Consider the following 25825-nt stretch of genomic DNA (forward strand, 5'->3'; position numbering starts at 1 on the left):
CAGTAACTATTTATTATATTATTTTATTTAATAAAGGAAAGCCAAGAAACACTGCGTGTAGAATTCAATAATTGCATTGCCCGTTCCACTTGCCAGTAACGCCTCCACCCAATATCAACAAGAGGTTTTTCGTCTGATTCCAGACACCAATAGAAGTGTACCACAATGCAACATCTTTTATTGAGAAGCATAGAGGTCATTTATAACATCATCAAGATTTATAATCCCTAAATTGGGAATAAATTGAAAAGTAAATGGAATAAAGAACAATGAGAATTACATGTGTCAATTATTGAATCAGTACATTAACCCCTCCACTTGCCCACGCCTTCCTCTACACAACGTGTATTGGGTTTCTTAGTTAATTCTACACATTTGGTTCATCAAGCCAGATTATATATTTCAATTAACAGAATGATATATATTTCATAATAACAGAATGAAAATATAAGTAAATTATTTAAACTAAATTAGGATTTAGCAAAAATGACTATTTACTTTTACATAAAATCATTTATAGCCAATAATATATCTAGAGTAAACTGATTATGCATAACATTTATTATAATCGAAATATAAAACTATAAATAAATTACCTTAATTCATATTTTATGTTTTTATTTACAAAATATATAGGGGCAGATAGCTTATGCAGTCGTTTGACTGAAAAAATACATTCAAATTATAATCAGAAATTAGTGCTGGCACATATGCCCCTATTAATGGTTTGTCTTAATGGATTGGGTAAACTAGCTAAAAAATTTCCAAATATTGCTAGCACTTCAATTTATAATCTCCGCGATTTTTTGGTAACCCCTTCACCAATCCTTCTCAAGCTACGTAAATACTATAACCAGTCGTCAAAAATTAACTTAAAAACAACAGGTAATTGACAGAGAATTTGTATATAAAATTAACAAAATTTATATATTTATTTTTAATCTATCTTAAAACAATTACTCTATAGAACAGTTAACCCCCACAGAAATGGCATTTGAGACTCTAAGAGATGCAGCTATTAAAAATCTCTGTGTTGCTCTCGAGGCTGCATATTGTGTGGATTCGGATTGCGTACTTGCATTAATTGCAAGTGTTTCAAATAGATTATTCACAGCTGAGAAAAATGATCGGTAAATTTATTTATAAATTTATATATTTATATAAACTAAATCATATATTCGTAATTTATTTAAAATATTCACAAAATAATTTAATGTCGATAAAATGACAATTTTTTAAGATTAATTTTAAAGTAAATTTTGGGACTTTAATAGCCTCAGTAATAAATTAGTCTACCCTTCGGTGAATATTTTTTATTAATTTTATACCATAAAACAAAATGCGACAGTAAAAGACAGAAGAAAAAAAATGATATGATAGCTAAATAGTAATTAAAGATCTTCAGGAGTATTTATAATATATTAATACGTTTATGGCACTCTGTCCTGTTGATACAAAGTCAAAGATTAGTATATGGGGAAAAATGTCATGGTAGTGTATAACATATATCAAAACATTGTATTGTCAAAATTCAAAAAACTTTTTAAGAAGTATAGAGTTATTGGAAGATAGGTATAGACTTATATTAATGATAAGAGATACTGGTGTTGATCAATATTTCATTTTCTACAAATCAGAAATTGTTAAAAAATAAAAAACAAAAGATTTTTTCGATAATCGAAGCTTTAGTACTTATTACAATACATGTTTTTTTAACTGAAGGTAGTAAAGAAAATTAAATCGAAATAATCAGTAATTCATTCGTATAATTCCAAACATTTATTTAACACAAGGATTATTTAAAGCCATGAATAGAGAACAAAAAATTTGTGAGCAACACGCATTTTAGGAATGTTTATTTCTAACTGTGGCTGCAACGCAAATACACTAATAATCATTTCTAAATAATTATATCACTCTCACCTTTAATTACAATTAGATATATAAAATTAGTTACATTCCTAATCCTAACTTCTATAATCATCTTATCGTGGTTTTCAAATTCGTTGTACCTATTGTAGTATGTAACTTATTTTAACGTTATTATTTTTTAGTCAAAACTATATTTTAATATGAATACTGCGCTAGTAGGCTCCAGAACAAAAACACAACACAATTAAAGATGGAAGTTTGACAAAATGTATATTTCACTTTCATCTTAGCAGGGTGTGTTAGAAATATTAATAAGTACGAGTATATTCTATATTATTTATACACTTTAAATAATAGTATAATCAATAAGTTTGTTGTAAAATTAAAGCTAATATTACAAAATTTTTTAATAATGTCCATGATATTAAATTCAAAGTATATAAAAATATATTACGATTGACCCAATATTTTCTGGTTGTAAAGTAACTGGAAACACAAGTACTATTACTATAAGTAGTGATTAATTTTTTTAATTAATATATTTTATAAGTAAAATGATACATTTGGATATGATTTTAAATTTAATTTTAATTCAATTTTTTTTTTAATTAAAGAATTTCTTATTTTGTCATTATAACTTTTATGTATATTTATCTTCTTTTTTTTGTATAAACTTGTACATGGCGATTTATTTCGTTAAACAATACATATGAAAAAAAAATTTATGACAAAGCTTGTCTCTCGATTAGACCATTTTTAAACCGTCATACAAGCGTATTCAATTCGTCCTTATCTATACATAACAATTTATATTTACATTTATAATAGTTGAGGAACATATAATTCTTTATTTTATAGAATTGTATATTTATAAAAAATCTAAAAAAGAATCTTTTTAAACACAAATATGAATACAATTATATAAAGACAACAAAAAATTAAATGTTCGGAACATTGTATTACAAATACAATAAAAAAGTTTCTTACAAAATATAAAAATGTCATAATTCTAGATATCGAAATTTCAGGTACTTTCGTAATGTCATATTTTCAAAAATTGTAAAAACAATTCATTTCATTGTAGATATAGACGCATAGAATAAATATTTAAAAAATTAATTTTAATATTTACTCTAATAATAAAATGAATGTGTTTCATTATTAACTATAATAAGCTGCTTATGAAAAGATTTCAGTTCTATCTAGAGGATTCCATCTATGGTGATCCGTAGATACTTTTAATATTTCTCAAAATTTCATTAGCACTAGTTTAATTATGCCCTTTCGAGAGTGAAAAGAAAATCTCTCGAATTATATTTACTTTATAAAAATATAAAATACTTTATAAAATTATAAAACTTTGAACAGCTGGTAAAGAGAATTATCGAACGGATACAAAAAACTAAGAAAGTCTCTCCAAGCTTTCATGAGACTCGTACATCTGTGAACTCGTAAACAGCCATTTATGGCCTTTTGACCTGCAGATGTAGAAAATTGTTTTTAATGCAATAAACGACCCTTGCGAGTTCACAAACAAAAACCCGGCTAGCATGTTTACAAGAGTATATTTTGAGGATTAAAATATTTCAAAACAATTAAATGAAAAACATTTCTTAAAATCCATTGCAATCCGAAACTCGGTACGTGCGACGTTCGGCAATCTGCGTCGCACGTGTGCCTTCAATGCCACCAGCAACCATGCATTGTTGTCAAGTACGACAAATGTTGCTGCTTGCATAGGCCAAGCGAAGGTGACCAAAAATTACCCCCGCCACGATGAGTCCCGGAGAGGGGCAAATCTTTCACTTCACTCATAAGCCTAATTTCGTAGGAAGTGGGAAAAGGGCGTGCACATTCATCATGCCGCCGAAAAGCGGCGCGCCCTGATTGGAAAACTAAGACCAGAAGCTCCTTGAATGGGAACTCATGACAAGAGGCCTTAAAGATGGGAACAAGGGAGCGAAAAGTCGCTGTCCACGGGGAATTATTGGAATACGCAGTCCGCGTGGGCAGCCAATGGTTGTGGACAGCCAATCCTTTTTTCCGCAAAGCAAGTCACAAAGGGCTAGAGTAAGCTGTCTAGAGAAAGGTCAAGTAATAGAAATTAATTGTCCATGGAAGCCAAGTCTGAAATTCACTCAACGCAGAAGTAAGTGTTAGTAATTCAAAGCAAGAATATTGCACCTTGATCAGATCAAGAATAGTGCATCCTGGTGAGTATAAGCGTCACGCTGCACATAATTTGTGTCCCTCTCACCGGCTGATCAGATCAAGAATAGTGTATCCTTGTGAGTATAAGAGTCACGCCGCACATAATTTGTGTCCCTTTACATAAAAACAATATTTATTAACTTGTAAAGGTCTTAGCTGCAGAATTGGATCTTAATTAATAAATCATTTTAAATTTTCATTGAAAATGACTATAGCTTTGTACTACTTGTAGGAGTCCTTTCTTTTTTATATTTATTTTCCAAATTTCATCCAATACTTATTTTAAAGACTTTATTAATTGTTAATGAATTATTTACATTTTGCCAAGAACATAAAAATCTATTGACATTCATAATTTATGCAAAAGATAGAATTGTAATGAAGAAATAAATATATAATTTCTAATATTTATATAATTATAAATTTATTTAAAAAAACTCTGTGTATCAACTATGAAAACATATCATTGAAAGTCGAAAATTATTCCTTTTTTTGGGCTACTCCAAATTGTTTTTCTTCTATCAATCTTTAAATGAATGTATTAAGAAGAATAATAATTGCGTTTCTATATTACTTATAACCTTATATATTTGCTTATAGGCAAAGAAAATAAGAAATATATTTACTACTCAGATTTATTACTTTATCTTTGTATATAGATTCATCGTTTTCTTTCAATCTTGTCTAACTTTTTACATATTTGATGCATATATAGCTTGGGGAATAACATGTTCTATAATGCCTTTATCAGTACAATTGTTTCAATTGCTTTATCACAAGTGTATATTATTTTCAACGCATTTCACTTATAATTTTGTGTTGAAAAATACTGATCAGTGATTCTTTAATCAGTTAATTTAAAAATTATACCTTAAATTTTTCTATAAAATTCTATAAAATTTCATTAATTCTTATCTATATCATATAACCAACAATTGTGGAGAATACATTTTATTGTATAGAGTATTTTAAAATATATATATATATATATTATATTTCCCATAGGAAAATATTTTCTAATTTAATAATCTATATGTAAAAAAATAGTACTCTTATTAAAAATTGTTTTTAAAATATAAAGTAGTATTATTTAAAAATACATATTGCTGAATTTTAAAAAATAGTAAATCAATATAATTACATGAATTTTAATATATTTCTGACAAGAACATTTGATAACTCAATCGAAGAAGACGGAGGAATAACAAATAGCTTAATTGCTACAAATATTGTTATTATGATGGGTCATGTAGCTATTGCTCTAAAAAAAAAATCTAAATCCACTCGGCCTATATTACAATTTTTTCAACAACGTTTTTGCCATACTCCCAGTCGCTCGGATTTGGATACACTCATTGTTGATCAATTAGGGTGCATGATAATCGCCAAATGTGAATCAACGGTATGTTACACATAAATAACTTAACATAACTTTATTCTAATTTATATTATCAGTATGTGAACAAATTATTTTAAATATTTTATTCTTTATGAAATTATATTGGTACAAATTATATTTTTAATTACCTTAATGATGTCACATATTTTTTTAAATAATATCTGAGCATGTTTTCTGTTAATCGTTATAAAATTTTAAAAGTATAATTTTACGTGTTTAAATAATCAGATTGTTTTTATGCAGAATTTATATTATTTCATACAATATGAAGAATGTTTTTATAATTATCTCTCGCATTTGAACAATGAGCCGATAAAAAACAAAGATTTATTCCAGCAAAATTAAAAAAAAATAATAAATATTAATATTTGTGTAAATATATATAATATAAACTTAGACATAAACCTATTGCGTGCTTATTTATTGTAAGATAGATACGTGTTTAGAATAGAAATATGAAACTGGACTAACACATGTTTCTAATACTCTTATCATGTAAATAGTTATTATGTTACTTCAAGAACGTTGTTCGAGAATGCGAGAACATTTTTTCCTTTTTTCTTTTTTTGTCAGTGCAATAAAACATCTGCCAGGTAATATCGTAAAATTTGTATTTGGATTTCAAACTTTGCTTGCCAAATTTTCTCACGCATTAGTGTCATAAAACATCTAAAAAAACAATACCATAAACACGGAAAAACCTATAGTTTTGACATCTGCATTTTCGTTCCGCTCGGCAACTACATTAAGCATGACTGCAAGCGGACCCTCCTTCTCCTTCCCGCTGTCAAGAAGTTGCTTGCTGTCACCAGATGTGTCAGCGAATCCCCCCCTCACCGCGGTCTACATGCTGATACATGCCTATCAGAGTCCGAAGACGAATCAACGATTAGTCTTTGTAAGTAGTATCGACTATAATACTTATACATATATTGAGATTCAGAGTATTACACCAACAAGCACTAAGGACGAAGAAGCTATTCTCAAAACGACAGTGCGGAATAAATTCCACTACGCGTCGTCAAGTTTCGCACCCGCCAAGGGCATCCCACTTTGTAATCCTCACCTTAGTTCAAGTTCGGAAGCTTACGAAAGAGAGCAAAACCCAACGCAAGTGTAGACAATCCAGTTTCACGCCACTTGCGATATCTTTCAATCATAAAGCCGCATTCATAACCTCAATCATACACGTGCTCGTTCAAAAGACGCTAGTGTCGATGAACGAAACTTCGCGCCATTCGCCATTCATATTCAATAATCAAGCTGCATAGATTATTGTACAGTTGTCTCCGCAACACATCACTTCAATCAAGAATTTAGTTACAGTATACTACATGCTATCGCATGCGGCAGCAGCAATGGGAGATCTGCGCATCATGAAGACCCAGAGACGACTAGGCCCTTAATTAACTTCGAACCCAAAAGAGGCGCTGCCCTCGCACTATATGGGAGGAGTCTCTGATTGGACAGACAATAAGGGAAGGGGTTCAAGAAAAATTCATGGTCAGAAAATGTATTTAAGGGGCGCAATTTTAAAAATCTTAAAAATCTGAAATATGCAGACCCAGACTATCTGACACCTAGACCAGTAGATATAGTCATTGGAGCAGATGCATACGGACAAGTAATCCTGCCCAACATAATTAAGGCAGCACCGTCCATGCCAATAGCACAATTGTCCATATTTGGATGGTTGGTACTTGGTTCAGTCAATTAAAGTAAGGCCGTGAGCACAGTATCATTCCACACATCAATTGTCAAAGTGGAAGAAATCTTGCAAGAATTATTAACAAGATTTTGGGTGCAAGAAGAGGTTCCGAGGAGCATCGAACACTTCCTTAACCCTGATGAACAATGGTGCGAGGTTCATTTCATTGAAACTCACTCGCGAGAATCATTAGGAACGTACATCGTTCAACTTCCAATGAAGAAGTCAATTGAACTCCTCGGTCACTCTTACAACACAGCACATCGATGCCTACAAAGCCTGATGAGTCGCTTCGAAAAGAACGAAGTTTATCGCCAATCCTACCATGAATTCATGAAGACATATATCAACCTTAAACACATTGTAAGAGCTTCCCCAGCCTCCCACGACAAACCTCACTACTACCTGCCTCATCATGGAGTATTAAAACCAGACAGCTCCACCACCAAATCGCGTGTGGTATTCAACGGCTCAAGTCCAACTACATCCGGCTATTCCATCAACGACCTAATGCATACGGGAGCCAAATTAAACTCTGAAATTTCAGATGTGCTGATCTGGATACGCAAACATCGTTATCTATTCTCTACAGATATAACAAAAATGTATAGGCAGATCAAGGTCCATTCGGATGATTCGGATCTACAGAGAATCTTGTGGATAGATGAACAAAACAACATAGTGCCATACTGCTTGACTACAGTCACATATGGTACACGAGCCGTCCCATTCTTAGCAGTAAGAACGCTGCTACAATTAGTAGAGAACGAAGGAGAAAAATACTCCTTAGCGTTACCTTCCATCACTCATGGAAGATATGTCGACGATATTTTTGGAGGTGCTGATACGCCTCAAGACCTTGCTGAAACCGCGCTACAACTTCAAAACCTCTGTAAGACAGGCGGTTTCCCGTTAGCAAAATGGCATTCGACGCACAAGGACGTCCTCACAATCACACGGGCAGAACTCAGGCAGGAGCCAGAAAACATTATATTCGATGACTGCACGACCAAAATTCTCGGATTACAATGGAATCCACAACATGATGATTTCACATTTACAACAATAGTGTCCATGGACACCAATCAGGTAACAAAGCGAATAATCCTGTCAAATATCGCTAAAATCTTTGATCCACTAGGTTTCGTCTCATCCGTGGTAATAAGAGCCAAAATGATGATGCAAGAATTATGGCTACACACCATCAAATGGGACGTTCCACTGCCAGATCACATCTCAAACAGATGAAGCACCATCAAAAAGGATCTGTCAGAGTTAAACAATATCAAGGTACCACGATGGTTCAACACAGAGAAGACATCAACTGTCGAACTGCATGGTTTCTCTGATGCTTCTCAATTGGCCATGTCAGCAGTCATCTACCTTGTCGTTCACAATCCAGCCTACAAGGTTGCCTTCGTATGCTCCAAGACGAAGGTAGCCCCATTTATTATTATAATATCCCTTCCACTTGCGACCTGTCATTGCTACCACACAACACCTGTGGTCTCTGAATTATCAACGGCATCAAATTGTATCCGTCGAACCGGCCTTGATAAAACAAGTCGGAACGACGGGTGCATTTTGTACAAACGTCCAGTTTCAAACATAAATTTCTTTTATATAAATATGTTTGAACTTTAATTATTGCATTTTTTATTAGTTTTAATAAAATAGTAATATATATAACATCTGGGATTTATTGCTGATAAAGTATGCAGTGAATTTTGTGCATAAAGGAGCAATTTATAAATAGTTGTACAATTTTACTAATAAACAATTTGTCAATGATTGTAATTACTTATTTACAGATCCAATCGGTAAGTCAATCGATTAAGACTTAATTTCTAACCATTAAATTTTGTTGTATGTCAATAATAATCACGAAAATTTCATAAAACATCTGGAAAACTCCGGTGAAAGGTGCCTTTGCTTTACAGCGCAGTGGAACTAATGGGTTTATTGCCGGGAAAAATCCTTAAGTAGATTCTGAACGAATATCACTCGATACATGAAATATCGAGTACAAAACATTTCTTAAATTCATTGCAACCAAAAATCCCGAACGTGCGACAACTTGTACTAGCCGCACATGCGCTTACACCCATTAAGACAATACTTGCATTGTTTTCTGTCTGAATCACATCTGATCAGTCGCGTTCGAAAATGACCACGCTCATAAGGTCCCTTCATCTAGTCAAGTCCCAGAGAAGGGAGAAGCAGTCAAGAAGAGATGACCGATAGCAAAAACTCCCCGCTTCCGACACTTCTCTGATTAGCATATTCGGAAATGAACTCAGAAGGAAGTGGAGACGAAGGCGTGCATAATCTATTGTGCTGTCTTAAAACGAACTCTGATTGGCTAATTAAGGGAAGGAGTCCCTAGTGGAGTGGGACCAGTGAAGCATTAAGATAGAAAATGTAATGTGCCGACTCTTACTCTTTACTCTTTCCAAATACTTCTCACAGTGGAAGGATAAGTCATGACTTACTCTTACGGAGGAGGACCGGAGATACAAGTCGTTTTAGCTAGCTGAGTTATTAATAAGTTCTTTATACGATCGTGAACTAGTATACAGTTGAATTGATCTCATTAAGACTAGTATGCGTAGGACCTGATCTCTTGTTATCTCACTGGAAATAAGGAAGAACTTAAGAGTTGCGATATTACAAGGGAACTTCACAACAAGCCAACGAAGAGAGACTGGAAAATCACGATACACTGCAAGTAAGTCCTTACAGCTAGTACTCATTCTTGATTTCTCGGCTTATGTAGAAGACGGACGGATAAAGTCCAACTACGGAAGCTTCCCGGACATACTCTTGAACAAGACCAGCTATAAACGCCACATTGGCTTCTCAATCCCTCCAACTGCAAGTTGTTCCCGCCACAGATGGCGCACAGCTTCGCATAACCTCCATCTCGGCTCTCTTACGACCGATATTTAAAGGCAACTACACACGTGTTAAGATAAACACAATGGCATTCCAGTGTTCGATCAGAGCACTAGAATCACCATAACCTCTTAGTGATAATATTCAATAGATTATAACCTGCCTCATTCATAGTAAATATATTTCAACACCACAAGATTATCAAGAAATAATAAAGACATGTGTTAATTATTAATCAGTGCATTCACCCTTTACTTGACCGGCAACCCCACACAATATCTAGTGGGTTTTTTTGTTCTAACTTAATTATTGCACGTTTGGCTGACGAGTTAGATTGTGGAATTATTTTCTGAACATTAATAAAGTTAGTGTACGAAGAAATCATTTTAACAAAAGTACATAGGTTTACATATTGTATTTAGAATTGATTAGGTCCACCAGTTTACTGGTGGGAAAAAAGTGTGGATATCTGGAAGCGGTAATGCTTCAATTCAGTATTCAACACATCTGCTTTTCGTGCTGTTTATTGCATTTTATTTTACAACTACACTATAATGATTCTACGTTGATGATGAGGATCGTTGAGATCTTGCCGTTCCTAGATGCTTTCTATGTCGTGGCAGCATACATTACATGTCGGGGTAGAAGGTCGTAAATCTCCGGATCGTTGGTGGTAGATGTTTGCATGGAGAAGTGTGATGTGAATATATGGACATTTTTTCCTGTAGTGCCATGTGATGATCACTTGATTGTGGTCGTTTCTTTGAGAAAGTTCGTGGTGGCACTGAATATGAGCAAGTGCGTGTTGGCACTGAATCCTTGAGAAATTGCGAGAAATTGCTTAGTAGTACAGTGAGAACGGCTTGCAACAGTTTCATGCACTTGGGCACTATGTATGTAGTTCGACGTTGAGTAGTTGTATGAATCTGCCGCGTGTACCTACCGCATCGTCTCTGCTGAGACAACTTCTTTCGCGTCTCTACAGTTAGAGCGTCAGTGACTTCTATAGTGTCCACACTAAGAGAGCACCTCTGTCTTTTGCAGCGTCCCCCGTAAGAGAGCGCATGTTACACGGTGGTCCTGCTAAGACAGACCGTGTTCCTTCAATGGAGCGCCTGTGTATCGGAGTAGCTAGCTCATGACTCACTAGCGCCTCTCACTAGCGATTATCTTGACGCGTGATTGCTTTAAATATCCACGCGACAAAACATATAGAACTGACAATAATGGTGGCAATTGTGGTACTACAAGCAGTAGTACTAGCACTTTATTTTTTCTTTTCAATCTAAATATCATTCCGTGGATGATATCATTTGGAAATTGATTGCTGCGATTGTAAATAGTGAACTGACCAATGTGACCGTTTCTATGCGGATATGAAACCATTGGTTGTGCAGTCACTGATTACTTCGATAAGTATGGCAGATGTAGCAAACAAACATGCAAATTCATGCCTTACGAGTTGTCGCCCCTCGCCCCGTTCACATCTTTATTGTTAAGGAACCGGCATAATCAACGCCTATCTGGGATCAGACTGAAAACCTCCCGTTGATGGTGGATGGAGGTGTTGCGGGCAAGTGGAGGAGGCAAATGCAATTATTCAATTCTACACACAGTATATCTTGTCTTTCCTTTATTAAATACAATAATATAATAATTAGTTAATGGTCATAAAGTGTAAGAACGGAGAGGTGAATGAATTATTTGATTAAGTTTCTTCAATTATTTTACGTGCTGGTGTGTATACTCTCGTTAGTGTGAGGAGTGACTCCTTCCTTTCACGAGAAGTGTCGCTGTTGTAACCGGCACGTACTAAAGGAGCAAGTGAGACGATGCTGCCTTAACCGCCGGTGTGAGCTTGAGCGCCGCCGCTGTTGGTGTGGTTGTAACGAACATGCGTGTTTCCGTTGCTGCTTACGTAGGCGTGAGGTCCGCCGGTATTGGTGTGGTGTAGGAGCGTGAGTGTTGCCGTTGCTGCTTACGTAGGTGTGACATCCGTCGATAGTTGTACCTAGGTTGCGATACGTTGTTTTATGTTGTAGTTGTAGTTTCGTTAATTTCACTCTTAATTTATGTTTGCACTGGCGCTTCTGGAATATAAGTTTAAGTTTAAGTTTAACGGATTTAATGGTGTGGCGTCACTATTGGGTTGTTTGATGCTTACGTACGTGAATTGCTACAGTGAATGATGCCTGTAGTGGTAATGCTTGAAAGTGAGCCCGTCGTAGAAACTGTGTGATTAGTACTAGCATAAGAAAGATGTGCATCAAGCGCTGCTCTTAAATATTCTCGTAAGAGCTGCTGATCTTTGTCGCGACGTAAGTAGGATGTAGCCTTGGTAGGTTCATCGGCATTGCTATTCGGAATTATAATCGTATATTCGAGTTTTCAGCGTAGAAAATTTCCCGAATTCGATGACTTGTGTTTATAAACGTAAATGCCCCGGAGCTTATAGCTTTTTCACTTTTGTATTTCGCTTTCAACTGCTTCAATCCCGAACAACGCCCGTGTTACGGATTGCAGCATTTTTAACCAAATTTTTGTACGCCTTCTTCCGAATTACTAACACACGGCTCTGTGAGTTAAGTAAGCAGCAATACCTAAACCACGGCATCATCATTGCCCTTTATCAGTGACGTCACACATCAATGCCACCACGGCGGCATCAATTCTCACCAGTGACGTCACGCACCAGCGCCCCAGTCAGGCCTCTCCAGCTTATCGGTAGCGGCAACGGCGGCATCAATTCTCCTCACTAGTGACGTCACGCACCAGCGCCCCAGTCAGGCCTCTCCAGCTTATCGGTAGCGGCAACGGCGGCATCAATTCTCCTCACTAGTGACGTCACGCACCAGCGCCCCACTCAGGCCTCTGCAGCTTATCGGTAGCGGCAATCGGTAACTACTTGAAGAAACTCTCACATATTCATTGTATCATTCATTCAATCTCACCTCAATAGAGCACTGATTATTTATTATATCATTATATTCAATAAAAGGAAAATCAACTTATACAAATGCTAATAAGATGCCAGGATAGCTGAGTTAACCATGACTCGGGAGGGTGTATCCATGTTGATCCTGTCCACCATAGTGCATGATCTTGGAGCTGAAGGGTTGGACATACCGGTAACGTAATTCCTTGGTGTCCCGACTAAGAGAGCGTGAGTGACCTTGTTTCTCACAGTCTTGCCAGGTCGATGCGTGAGACTTGATCCATGTGAGTGTTACCCGAGAATCCGTCCACAAGTATATTGCCTTTACCTTCACTTTCGGTGTGGTTCTGACATAATGAGTTTTGACAACAGCAAACCAACCGCCTTCTTCAACCTTCGTCATGGCGATCCGCTTGAAGGGGGCTACTTCATTCTTGAAGCACTCAGACGCAATTGTAGTACTATTGAGTTGTGGACGGCAAGGTATATTGTGAGTTGTCAAAAACACTATACAATTCCGCCGTTGATGTGGCATTGAATAAGGTTTGTTTGCACCTACTCGTGGAAGCAAAACTTGCTGATCTCTCCCTGATGCTACTTCGTGTACTTGTGCACTATACGTGGGGGTCAGAGTTAGTCCTTAGTTGTGGAAACAAAATGCTGATCTCTCCCTATCACTTCGTGCACTCGGACACTATACGTGGGAGTCAGAGTCAACCTTAATTTGTAACGGTTGCTACTATCTCACTTGAATAATTCCAGACTGAATTTTACATTATTATTATGCCATTGATTTATTATTCCAACACCTTTTCACTGCCGGTTATCTTGATGAATACGCATACGAAACTGAAAGCATGTTCCTTTTGAGACGGCTCTAGTGAGAGAGCCTGGATCTGAGCCATTTGGTGATGCGGTCAGTTTCAACTCAGATTGTTGTTGAAAAGGTAGTACAGGACTCCATTGTAATCCGAGAATTTTTGTTCAATCGTCAAATGCAATTGACTCTGATTGATTCTGATTGCCTGACTACGTTAATAGCGGTGAGGATCTCTCGATGAGTTGAGTGCTATTTTACCAATGGGAAACCGCCCGCCATGCAGAGGTTCTGCAGTTGTACTGCGGTTTCGGTTAACTGTTGCGCCGTGTCCACACTTCCAAGTATGTAATCTACATATCCGCCATGAGTGATGGATGGTAGTGCACGACGGTATTTTTCTCCCTCGTCTTTTATCAGATTCAGCAATGTTTTGAATGCGACGAATGGGGCGGCTCTCGTGCCATAGGTAACAGTGATCAGATGATATGGCATTTCCTTGTTTTGTTTATCGATCCAAAAGATTCTTTGTAGGTTCCAGTCGTTCTTGTGAATTCGTGTCTGCCTGTACATTTTTGTGATGTCTGCGGCGAACAGATCTCAATGTCGACGTATCCAGATTAACACGCCTGAAATTTCTGGGTTTAAATTAGCTCCAGTGTGCATAAGATCATTGATAGAATGTCCTGATGTCGATGCGCTGTAGCCGTTGAATACAACTCTTAACCTTGTCGTAGTGTTATGTGGTTAATGTATGCCGTGATAAGATAGATAGTATTGAATTTGATGATGAGATACTGGAGAAGCTCTCTTCATGTGCTTAAGTTCCTCATATTCTGTTATGAATTGCTGATAGTGTTGACGATAATTTTCGTCTCTTTAGAATCATCTTATTAACTTTTGCAGACACCAATGGGCAGTGTTGTGATAATGGCCGAGGGCCTCAGCAGATGCTTTGAGTAGGATCCGGACTATGTATCTCCTTATTCAGTCACATGAATGAGTTTTTTTTTTTAATGACTCTCACGCCAATGCTCATCAGGTGTGTATTGATGATCGTTACCCTTGAGGCACTTCTTCGTGCACCCAAAATTAAGTCAATAATTATTCTTCGTTATTGGCATGGATGGAGAATAATTGATGATATCGGACTTAATGGTCTTGATGCAAGATATTGGGAATTGGCTAGTGTTAGGTTTCTGAGATATGGCCATGCTGATTAATGATCACACATAAAAGTATTGCTTCCCCTAGCGTGTCTTTCATGAAGTATTCATTATTTTTTAACGCTGTCGGCCATGTTACCTCAAGATAGTTGTGCTTCTTGTGGAAGGCCTTCCGTAGGTCTTCAACTAGTTCCTTTTGGCCTAGGACTTCTTCAATGGATTTGTCTAACTGAGATGAAGGGAGCTCTTTAGTTAACTCCTTTATTTCTGTAATACGATTTCACTGTCTTCAGGCTCTCAGAAGCTCAGTGGGTAAACGCTCTGTAGCCACACTGCGGGTAATGCGTTTTACCCTTTTTAGTGTAATAGACACTACAGCATTTGTAGTTTCCATTGTTTTCTTCTTCCCGAGGTTTGCCATTTTTTAACGGTGATGTAGTATAAGAGAATAAACAATAAATGGGATACATACATTAACCAACTTTAATTTTAATAACATTCATATTTAATAGATTATATTTCTTTTCCATTTTTTACAATACTAAGCGTATAATTTCTGTAGAAACTTAATTTATATAATTGAGACCTTTTACTTTATGGTGTGAATCTCAAGCTGTACAAAATATATTCGCCGTTCCGGCTTGTTTTACCAAGGCCGGCTCGAAGGATACAAATTGATGCCGTTGACAACTCTGTTACCACGGGTGTTGTGTGGTAGCGATGAAAGGTCACAAGTGGAAGGGATATTATAATAATACAATATAAATATAGCTGATGTATGCTGTTTATTCTGTTATTTATTGATTTACTATTATTAATTATTGAAATAATTCTTGGATTGAAGTGATGTGTTTGCGGTGGCAAACGTATACTCGTCTATGCAGCTTGATTGTTTGAATGTGAATGTAGAACGGCGCAGGACGTATAAGCACTGTTCCCTTGACAGCGGTAATGGACTTCCACTTCACTTATTTGAATAAGTACTGTATTAAATGTTATATCGAGAGTATCACGAGAGGTATATCAAAAGTGTTCTATATCGAGTGTTATATCAAGAGGTATATCAAGTGTGAAAAATGCGCCCCTTAAATACATTTGCTGACCATGAATTTCACTTGAATCCCTTCCTTTATTTTTCGTCCAATCAGAGACTCCTCCCTTACAGAGCAAGGGCAGCGCCTCTTGTGGTCTCATAGTTAGTTAAGGGCCTAGTCGTCTCTTGGTCTTCATGGCAAGAACAGCTCTCGTTGCCGATGACGCATCTGGCGATAACGTGACAACTTGTCGACAACCGTAAAGGGGGGCATAGGTCCGCTAGACATAATGCCTGAACTAATTACCGAGCAGGGCGAATTCGTGCATATGCTTCACTGAGTGGGTTTATCCGTGTTTATTGTATTGTTTTTCCAGATGTTTTGTAAACATTGTAAACCGAATGTATTGTAAACATTTCATCTATTCGCAATGAAATCTATATTCTTACATTTATCTTATATTAAACTATCTTTTCTTTGAATTAACGCGCTTGAGACCTAAATTCTTTTAATTTAAAATGAACAATGTTGTCTTTGTAATATTTGGTTATTCTGATTTTTCAGATCTCACAACCATACTACTTACTTATTTTTTTAATACAGTTGTAAATTATTTAAATTATTAATAATTTCATTAATTTGGAATAATTCTGTTAAAATATTCTATTTTTAATTTGAATAATATAATACCAATTACACAATCAATACATAAATTAATATATACAGCTATTGGTTTAAAAAAACAGGTACATGAGGAGATAATGCAAATGTTTTCATTAACTTTTGCTTCTAACGATGATCGTAAGCAGTATAGTCATGTATGTGGAGCTGTAACTAATGCTCTTGCAAATATTGCTGCAAATCTAGAAGGAGAAATTGAACTTAATAAATTGTTACTTAGATTATTAGAGTTATTTGTCCAGCTTGGTCTAGAGGATAAGCGAATATCTGATAAAATTAGTAATAATAGCACCATGGTAAGTTTCACGTAAATTTGGCGAATATCAATTAAAATTTTATCTCAATAATTTTTATAAATTTTTAACACTAAAAATAAAATATCAGTTTTTAATATTTTTACCGATAATTTCATAATAAAAAAAATAATGATTTTCAAAACTGATCCTGCTATAATTTATATTTTTAATAAAATACTGTTTTGTTTCATTGGTTATTATACAATTAAATAAAAAAGTATATATGGATTTTTAATAATGTTAACATTCATATTATAAAATTGTCATATAATTTGTGGCAGATGCATAAATATTACTATGTAAGTTAAACCAAGACTAATTATGTTTACGTAAATTAACAATCAATTTAAGTAACAATATAATGTATTTAATATATTGGTTTTCAAATGAATTCGTATTATAATATCGAATATTAAATAGATTTGAAACCATTATTGTGAATTAAATAAAAATTAATTATACATACTACACTCATATATACATACTATATATATATATATTTAAATTATATGAAATATAAGAAATTTAATTATACATTTATAAGATACTTCAAATTTATGTAAAATATAGCTCTTTCTAATTTTATTAATTTTTTGTTTATTTTTGTTTTACTTTACAATAAATCAATAGTAACTGCTTAAGTTATTACTGATTAATTACTATTTATAAATAAATAATAATGTTATATTTTATGTCATATGTTTCAAGGAAAGTATTTTTTATATTGTTTAACAAAATTTCTTATTAGCCATTTTACATTTTTTTACTGAAAAATTTAATAAATTATTGGCTATAAGAATACTGTAAATATTTATTGTTTTTATATATTATATTTATACATATAACAATATTTATATATTATTACTGTACATATTTTTTCAGGTATTACGTAATAACGAAGGCAGTTTAGGTGTTTTAATACCTGTGATTGCAATACTTGTACGTCGATTACCACCAATTCGTCATCCACATCCGCGTGTATTTAAACTTTTTAAAGACTTTTGGTTATACTGCGTTGTACTAGGTTTTGCATCAAACTCTAAGTCCCATCTATGGCCAGTTGATTGGCACGAGGGTGTTAAAGAGATAGCTGTGAAATCACCCTACTTAATTTCACCCAATACTAATACACGCATTGAAATGCGAGAACTATTGTATACACCTGCAGTTCGTAACGATTGTGTATCAATAAATAAGTTGCAGGAATTGAAAGATCAGATACTGCAGATGAATAATAGGTACGTATACTCGTCAGTTAAAATTTTCAAAATATAATTTTGGACATTTCAATACAATGGTTTTGTTCAATGATGTAAAAAAATTTATTAACATTTATCCGAGATTCAGAGAATCTCTCGAATGTTATCTTTTGGGGGAAAATCCCACCGGCTATCATTTCAAACAAAAACTTCAACGGTTATCATTTCGAGGAAATAATTCAACAGTCATAACTTCTAAGAAAATTTTCAGAAAAGCCGGTACATCCGAAATGAGTGCACAATCACCTCCATTGTTCTAGCGCTATGATCGGTCCTTTATCTTCAGCTAGCAAAGGAGCCGCGTAGATAATTAAGGCAAGCGCACCATGAGATCATGGTACTCAGTCATGAGCCAGTCAACCAAACCGAGTCAAGGAAGCAGTCGCAACCCTTTCCAATACTAGTGCAGCCATTGCACACACTCTCTGCAAAGCCGCTATGGAAGGTCCTCCTCATTTCTCCACACCACAAGTCAGCTTGAAGGAGACAAGCAATCTAGTTACTACCACGTGGCTCTACACGAACAAGTGTCAAGACCCTTACAACCTCTCAGTTTCTGTGTAGTATTTCACCACTAAGTGTACTGCATCAAGAGGATCCGGAGTTTTACGACCTTCTCCCTCTACATGTAGTGAATGCTTACACCACGTGGCAACAAACAAGAAACGGCAAGATCTCACCGATTCTTATTATCAACGTTGAATCATTATATTGTAGTAGTAAAATAAACGAAACGCCAAGTATGTAAAGCAGACTTGTTAAATACTGAATTCAAGCGCTAACCTTTCTACTTGCCCACACTTATCTCACATCAGGCAACTGGTGGCTATAGTCTAATACTAAACACAGCTATATAAGAAAACATATTTTATTAAGTATTTATTTTATCGGATTTTATTGATTTAAAAAAATTATTTTCTTATTGTAGTTTTCAATGAAAAGAATAATATAACGTTATTTATTTTAAAAATATGTATAAAAAATATTACTTTTTATTATCATTAATCGAGATACCGAGAATCTCGAGTATTTAGATTTCGGGAATTTCCCAATCGTTATAATTCCTGGAAAAAACGCTAAGTATTTTTTCACGGTCCCTTTATAGCACCACAAATGCATTCATTGTTATCAGTATTAGCTAGGCTGTTGTGTGGATATTTAAGGCAAGCGCGCTTCGAGCAAACGCTTGCTCTTACTGGGGCCGCCATAGAGAACAAGTTCTCTCAAAGTAAGATCACCATAGAAGGAAAACGCGTATGTTCTCTTGTGCTACATGATATTGACACTATCTTCTTCATATCAAGAACATGACTGTTTGAGAATGAAAGACTCCGTTTAGTAAGGCAATAAAATATCTGACAAGTAATATCATGAAAACTGTATTTAAGACTTCAAAACTTTCCAGCTCATAATTATGTGTACTAGTGTCATAAAACATCTGGAAAACTCTAGCGGAACGTGCTCATACTGCCAGTGCAGTAGAACCTAATGGGTTTACTGCCGCGAGAACCCCAAAGTAGATTCAGAACGAATATCAGATATGCGTAAAGCATTGAGTACAAATATTTATTGCAACCCAAAATCCGTACGAGCAACAACATGCAATGACCATACATGCGCACTCGGCCTTTAAGACAATGCTTGCATTGTTCTTGGCTATGCCACATCTGGTCGATCGTATTGGAAAATTGACCACGCCCAAGCGGACCCTTCTTCTAGCCAAGTCCCAGAGAAGGATGAGGCAACCAATGGAAAAGGCTCGCCATCTTCCGACACTTTCCCGATTAGCAAATTCGGAACTGAGCCCGGAAGGAAGTGGAAATGAAGGCGTGCATAATCTATTGTGCGACCCAAGATCAACCTCCTTCCAAATACTTCTCACAGTTCCGAACACAATGCAATAAACACGGGAAAACCTATTTAGTTAGGCATCTGTACGAATTCGTTCCGCTCGGTAATTACTTCAAGCATTATGTGCGAGCGCCCCCCCCCCCATCCGCTGTCTACAAGCTGTCATGCTGTCGCCAGATGCGTCAGCGGCAACGAGACCTCTTCTTGCCATGAAGACCAAGAGACGACTACGCCCTTAATTAACTATGAAACCACAAGAGGCGCTGCCATCGCTCTGTAAGGAAGGAGTCTCTAATTGGACGAAAATTAAGGGAAGGGGTTCAAGTGAAGTTCATGGTCAGCAAATGTATTTGAGGGGTGCATTTCTCAAGATTCAAACACTCTCGATATAGTTCTTATTCAAATAAGTGTCAAGTGAAAGTCCATTAGCGCTATTCAAGGCAACAATAGTTACACGTATGTCCACTAACACAGTTCAAGAAACCGTCGTTACATGTTTAAGGGAGCGACGACTTCCACTAATCGGTTTGTCCACTAACGCTGTTCAAGACAACAGTAGTTACACGTCCCAGAAAAACGACGAAATATTCCCGTATGTCCATTAACGCAGTTCAAGAAACCGTCGTTACAAGTTCAAAGGGAGCGATGACAATCCGCCTATCGAAGTCCGAAGACGAGTCAACAATTAGTTTTCGTAAGTAGTCTCAGCACTACAATAATTAAATAAAACTTAGGATTCAGAATACGTCATCGACAATCAATCACGAAGAAGAGGCTCTCACCAGAGAGGCAATTCGGAATAATTCCAAGCTCGTCAAGGTCGCATCATTGATGCGAGACTTGCCGGCCTTTATCCTCATCTTAGTGGAAGGTCTGAAGCTTATGAATCCACAGCTTGCTATTCAACGCTTGCAGAAGACACAACAAGTAGCAGTATTCTTCATGAGGTAAAAGCCTTTCAAACTCTTACTTCCATCTGAATTTATTGCAGTACGCCAATATCAATACAAGGTACGTTTGCTACGATACGAGTATATCTCTCGCGCACCTACAGTTACATGTGTCACGCTACACAACAACCATAACCTCAATTACGCATGTGCTCATTCAAACAGCGCGAGTGTCGACGAATCAAACTTCGCTCCATTCTGCGCTCATATTTAAACCATCACGCTGCGTAGATGAGAACACATTAATCCACCCCAGAGGTATGTCAATAATTAATAATAGTAATACTAGTCAACCTTGTCATCAATAAATAACAGAATAAACAGCATATACATCAGTCAAATTGTGGGATTATTTTCCAAACAATGACAAACATACTCCATATCAAGGAATTGACACAATTCATAGCTGATCCTTGCAAAATCAGTCACAAATCATCACCAAGATCAAGGTGCATTCGTGATGGTAAAACAGTCATCGCAAGATCAGGTCAAGGCTACTGTATTACTATGTAAAACAAGTCTAAGGCATATTCATTGCTATTCTTTACAAGAGTAGCAGGACGCTATTATTAACATAACATAAGACATAATCCCTATCAAGGAGTGTGCATAATCAGTTGCTGATCCTTGCAAGATCAACAACATCATCACCATCAACAAGGAACATGTCGTGTTGGTAAACTATTCACTACAAGATCAATTCCAAGTAACTGAATCGTTGTGATTGAACATAATATAATCACTTCCATCACATAAATCGAATACTTCAATAATGTAATTGTAAATATACAATAATAAACCATATTTAATGAAGAAGCGCCCACTGTATATCCCTACAGCCCTTCCACTTAAGTCCTTTCCAAGCATCCAATGGAGCGGATGGAAAATTATTATAAAGCTATCGAACAAATATAAATTTTACTGGAAAATAATTAACTTATATAAGGCAAAAAATGTTAATTTTCTTACACTGTAATACATTTTATTTATTATTTTTTTTAATATTAATAACTTATCTATATTTTATTATTTACTAAAGAAAATTATATATTCTTTTAGATCTAATGAAATAGCTGCTTATGTAGCAAAGCTTCAGTTTGCTCAGTGTACGTATTTGTTATCTGTATATTGGCTAGAAACACTCAGAATAACGAATAGTCCGGAACCAAGCCTTGAGCCGATAATGGAATATTTAAGTGATACCGAACTTCAAAAGGATAAAAATGGAATGTGGCAATGTATATCTAGCGTGGGTGATTCTGTATTTTTTAAGTTTAAAAATGTAATGCAAAATAAACTTAAGCATGAGCAACGAGAGCGTGAACTTGAAAAACATGCCCAATTTCTGCTTGTTTATTTTAATAATGTACATAAACAAATAAGACGAGTTGCCGTTAGATATCTTACTGACTTAGTAGATGCTTTTCCTCATCTGTTATGGAACTGTCGTGTACTTTGGTGTATGCTTGATATACTTCAAGTTCTGTCATTTTCATTACAACGTGATCCAAATAAAGAAACACCTGTCCTCAAGATCCCTGATACACCTTATAGTATTCGTCTTACCGAGAGCCTTGATGCTAGAGAGGTATATATATATATATATATATATATATATATAGGTGTGAGCATATAATTGCATATTTTGCATTTAAAGACAATACATCCTATATGAGTTTTAATAGTGAAATGCACATATAATAATAATGAAGTTATTAAATGAATAATCTGATTCACTATATTTATATATAACAATTTTTATATTTTTATCCGATAATTGTCTTCATGGATTTGTTTACTTGTGTGATTATTTTTCAAAGATTAGTATCTCCTATCTAAAAATTTCTGCTTTTTTGTATTCGGTTATATACTTTTTACAGTTTGAACATATAGAATTAATATCACGGGATAATTTTAAAAAGAAATTATATCGAGTTTTTAACTTAAAATCTGGTTTGTGGTATTAGATCCTTTTATATATTGCTAGATTTATATTACATATAATATTTACATAATTATAATACTAAACGTTCTGAGTTTGAAAAGCAATAATGAAATTTTTTTATGCATAGCATTATAATGTTCATATATTTTTTGTGATTATTAAATTTATTGTAATACATGAAATTATATCTAATTAAATAATTTTTTCATTTTTCAGTAGTCATATTAGATTATTTATTCACTCTCTGATGATTTAATAATTGATTAAAATTATTAAATCCATTTTATATTCATGCATTTGTTGATAATTTTTTGTTTTATGTTTTTGCAGTTTTATTTGTATACTTTATCATACGTTTTCATTTTTCTGATATAAATATATATCATTTATAGGTACTGATTATATTTTTTAATACAACGTTCCTTTTAGGCACCAAAGAAATGTAGTGCAGACGCTTATCTCAACAAACTGTATTTTTTGATAAATATATGTGTTAGACCTCGCTCATAATATAAGAAGAGCAAGTTTTAGTTAATGCTAATAGAAGTTAGAAGACTTGCAATAAAAAAGTTATGAAAGAACTGAAAGTCACTGTTACGGATTGCAGCAGTTTTAAGCGAAATAAATGTGGGAGAGGTATGAGCGCGCGAACATTTGTTTTATAAACAAATGGCAAACAGACTCGAAGAATGCTTCGAACCAAAAAACTCGAATATACGACTATAATTTCGAAAAGTAATAACAAATGAACCCTACAAGACTATGCCCTGTTGACGTCACGACAAATATCGGCATAGCAACAGCCATCGATGCGCTATCGGCGCAGCAAGTTCGTACGAGAACATTTAAGGAGCTGTACTTAACTCCCTCGTCCTCTTACTAGTTCAATCAAGCAGTCATTAAAATCGGATCGCCGTCCTACAAGTCAAACACCACTTACATAGAGATCACCTTCAATACACAAGGATCGACATCCACACACGTAAGCTACACTATTACACACGTCCTTACGTACCATCAATACAACTGAGATCGACTCCACACACGTAAGCGAGGCTATTACACACGTTCTTACGAATCACTAACACACGGCTCCGTGAACTAAGTAAGCAGCAATACCCAAACAACGGCATCAACGCCCCTCCTCACCAGTGACGTCACACCATCACCACACTCAGACCTCTCCAGCTTATCGGTAGAGGCAACGGCGGCATCATCAGCGCATCTCCCTCTACCACTACGAATCATAACCACGAGTAGGACAATCACGCTCCACATCAAGAATACATTTAAAAGATTATTATCACTCATATTACCTAAAGAAACTCTCACCTATTCATTGTATTCTACTTTCAATCTCACCTTAATAGACCACTGATTATTTATTATATCATTATATTCAATAAAAGGAAAACCAACTTATACAAAGGCAGTGTTGAATTATTGCATTGTCCATTCCACTTGCCAGCAAGCCTCCCTTCAACATCTCAGGGAAGCTTTTAGTCTGATCCCAGACAGTCACAAAAGAATTTACATATAATATACAATTAAAAACTTGTAAATAATATTAATAAAAAGATAATGAAAACAGGTGGAAATATTATTGAACTTGAAAAAAAATAACAGTTAAAAGAATTATTTTATTGATGATAAAATTTAAAGTGAATTTTATTTCTGAATAAGTGTTGTGTGTACTAAACAAATCTGATAAAAAATGTTATATATTTTTATAAATAATAATTATAGCTGATAATATAGAAAACGGAAGACAATTTTTCAGAATATTTGAGTTACAAATTACAATACATTTATTATTATTTGATGATAGATATTAGTTATTAGTTACAAAAATTCAGAAATTTTTTGGATTATAATTAAAATATCCGTAATTCTAGCGGAACTGTTTTACTGTATAGTTGTTCGAGATTGATGCGGTTCCATGAATTTAAGAAAAAGTAGGTCATACGCGCTGTGCGGCGCACGTCACGCGCGATCGGACCGGGACGCGCACTTGGGTGAATGTTTATAAACAAAACTCGGCAAGTCCGAGCACGTTTTACGACATGTAATCTAATATACTATAAGATCACACAAGGCTATTGCGGCTACTTTTCTCTTGTCGAACATTCTCGAAGGTTCTAGATTTTTCTTTCTACACCTCTTGTAATAATTTGTGCAACAACGACGATGCTTTGTTGTCAGCTCAGTGAGCCGCCGCGTGGCTATATAAGGGACGCCTCGCGCTCTCGTTGAAAATCTCTCTTGCTGAAAGCTTCTTGGTTGCTAGCTGACTCTCTTGCCGAACCACCCTCGCTCAACTGCGCTTGCGGCTAACATCTTGCCGTGACTCGACCGCAGTGACCATAGTGAACAGATTTAATCATCTACCAGTAGAAGCCATGGCACACGGGTCTTGATCTGGACTCAGTAGGACTGCCATGGAACGTCCGGTATTTTCAGCAGAGCCGTCACGGAACGGTCAAGCCTTCGGTTCGTGCGCGTATTCACAAGGCTCATTGTAATCTCACTTCGTGCCTACTCAAGTGTAATTGCCGCTCAGTGTTTCAGTATACTGTGAAGACAACACGTGGCCATATATTCAGTATTAACGTTAATAATACACATGTGCATTAATAAAGGAAATCGGCAGATTTAGTGCTGATTACAGGGAAGCCAATTGGAATAGTAATCAAAGGGGACATCAATTACGCAGCAACTAATACACCTTGCCTGCAGCTCACAAGGTACATCTTTTTATATTAATAAATGAATTAGTCACATCTCGCACAAGAACAAATCGGGTACA

The 25825-nt window shown here is 35.4% G+C and overlaps 2 protein-coding genes across 2 annotated transcripts in view; one reads left to right on the forward strand and one right to left on the reverse strand.

The window, feature by feature from the left end:
• LOC105365954 (phosphatidylinositol 4-kinase alpha-like) overlaps nucleotides 1-22749 on the forward strand; it is a 43870-nt gene extending 21121 nt beyond the window's left edge. Inside the window, exons 7-13 of the mRNA XM_011504252.1 lie at nucleotides 637-885; nucleotides 968-1130; nucleotides 5251-5485; nucleotides 16784-17014; nucleotides 17897-18252; nucleotides 22134-22662; nucleotides 22732-22749. Coding sequence (XP_011502554.1) covers nucleotides 637-885; nucleotides 968-1130; nucleotides 5251-5485; nucleotides 16784-17014; nucleotides 17897-18252; nucleotides 22134-22662; nucleotides 22732-22749 — 1781 coding nt within the window. The remainder of the gene's footprint in view (nucleotides 1-636; nucleotides 886-967; nucleotides 1131-5250; nucleotides 5486-16783; nucleotides 17015-17896; nucleotides 18253-22133; nucleotides 22663-22731) is intronic.
• A 1158-nt stretch (nucleotides 22750-23907) lies between these two features.
• Nucleotides 23908-25825, reverse strand: part of LOC105365955 (glutamate receptor ionotropic, kainate 2-like) — an 11021-nt gene continuing 9103 nt past the window's right edge. Inside the window, exon 3 of the mRNA XM_011504253.1 lies at nucleotides 23908-23937. Within this exon, the coding sequence (XP_011502555.1) occupies nucleotides 23908-23937 (30 nt within the window). The remainder of the gene's footprint in view (nucleotides 23938-25825) is intronic.

Source organism: Ceratosolen solmsi, unplaced genomic scaffold (assembly GCF_000503995.2).
Source record: "Ceratosolen solmsi marchali unplaced genomic scaffold, CerSol_1.0 scaffold19, whole genome shotgun sequence".
NCBI classification, from domain to species: Eukaryota; Metazoa; Arthropoda; class Insecta; order Hymenoptera; family Agaonidae; genus Ceratosolen; species Ceratosolen solmsi.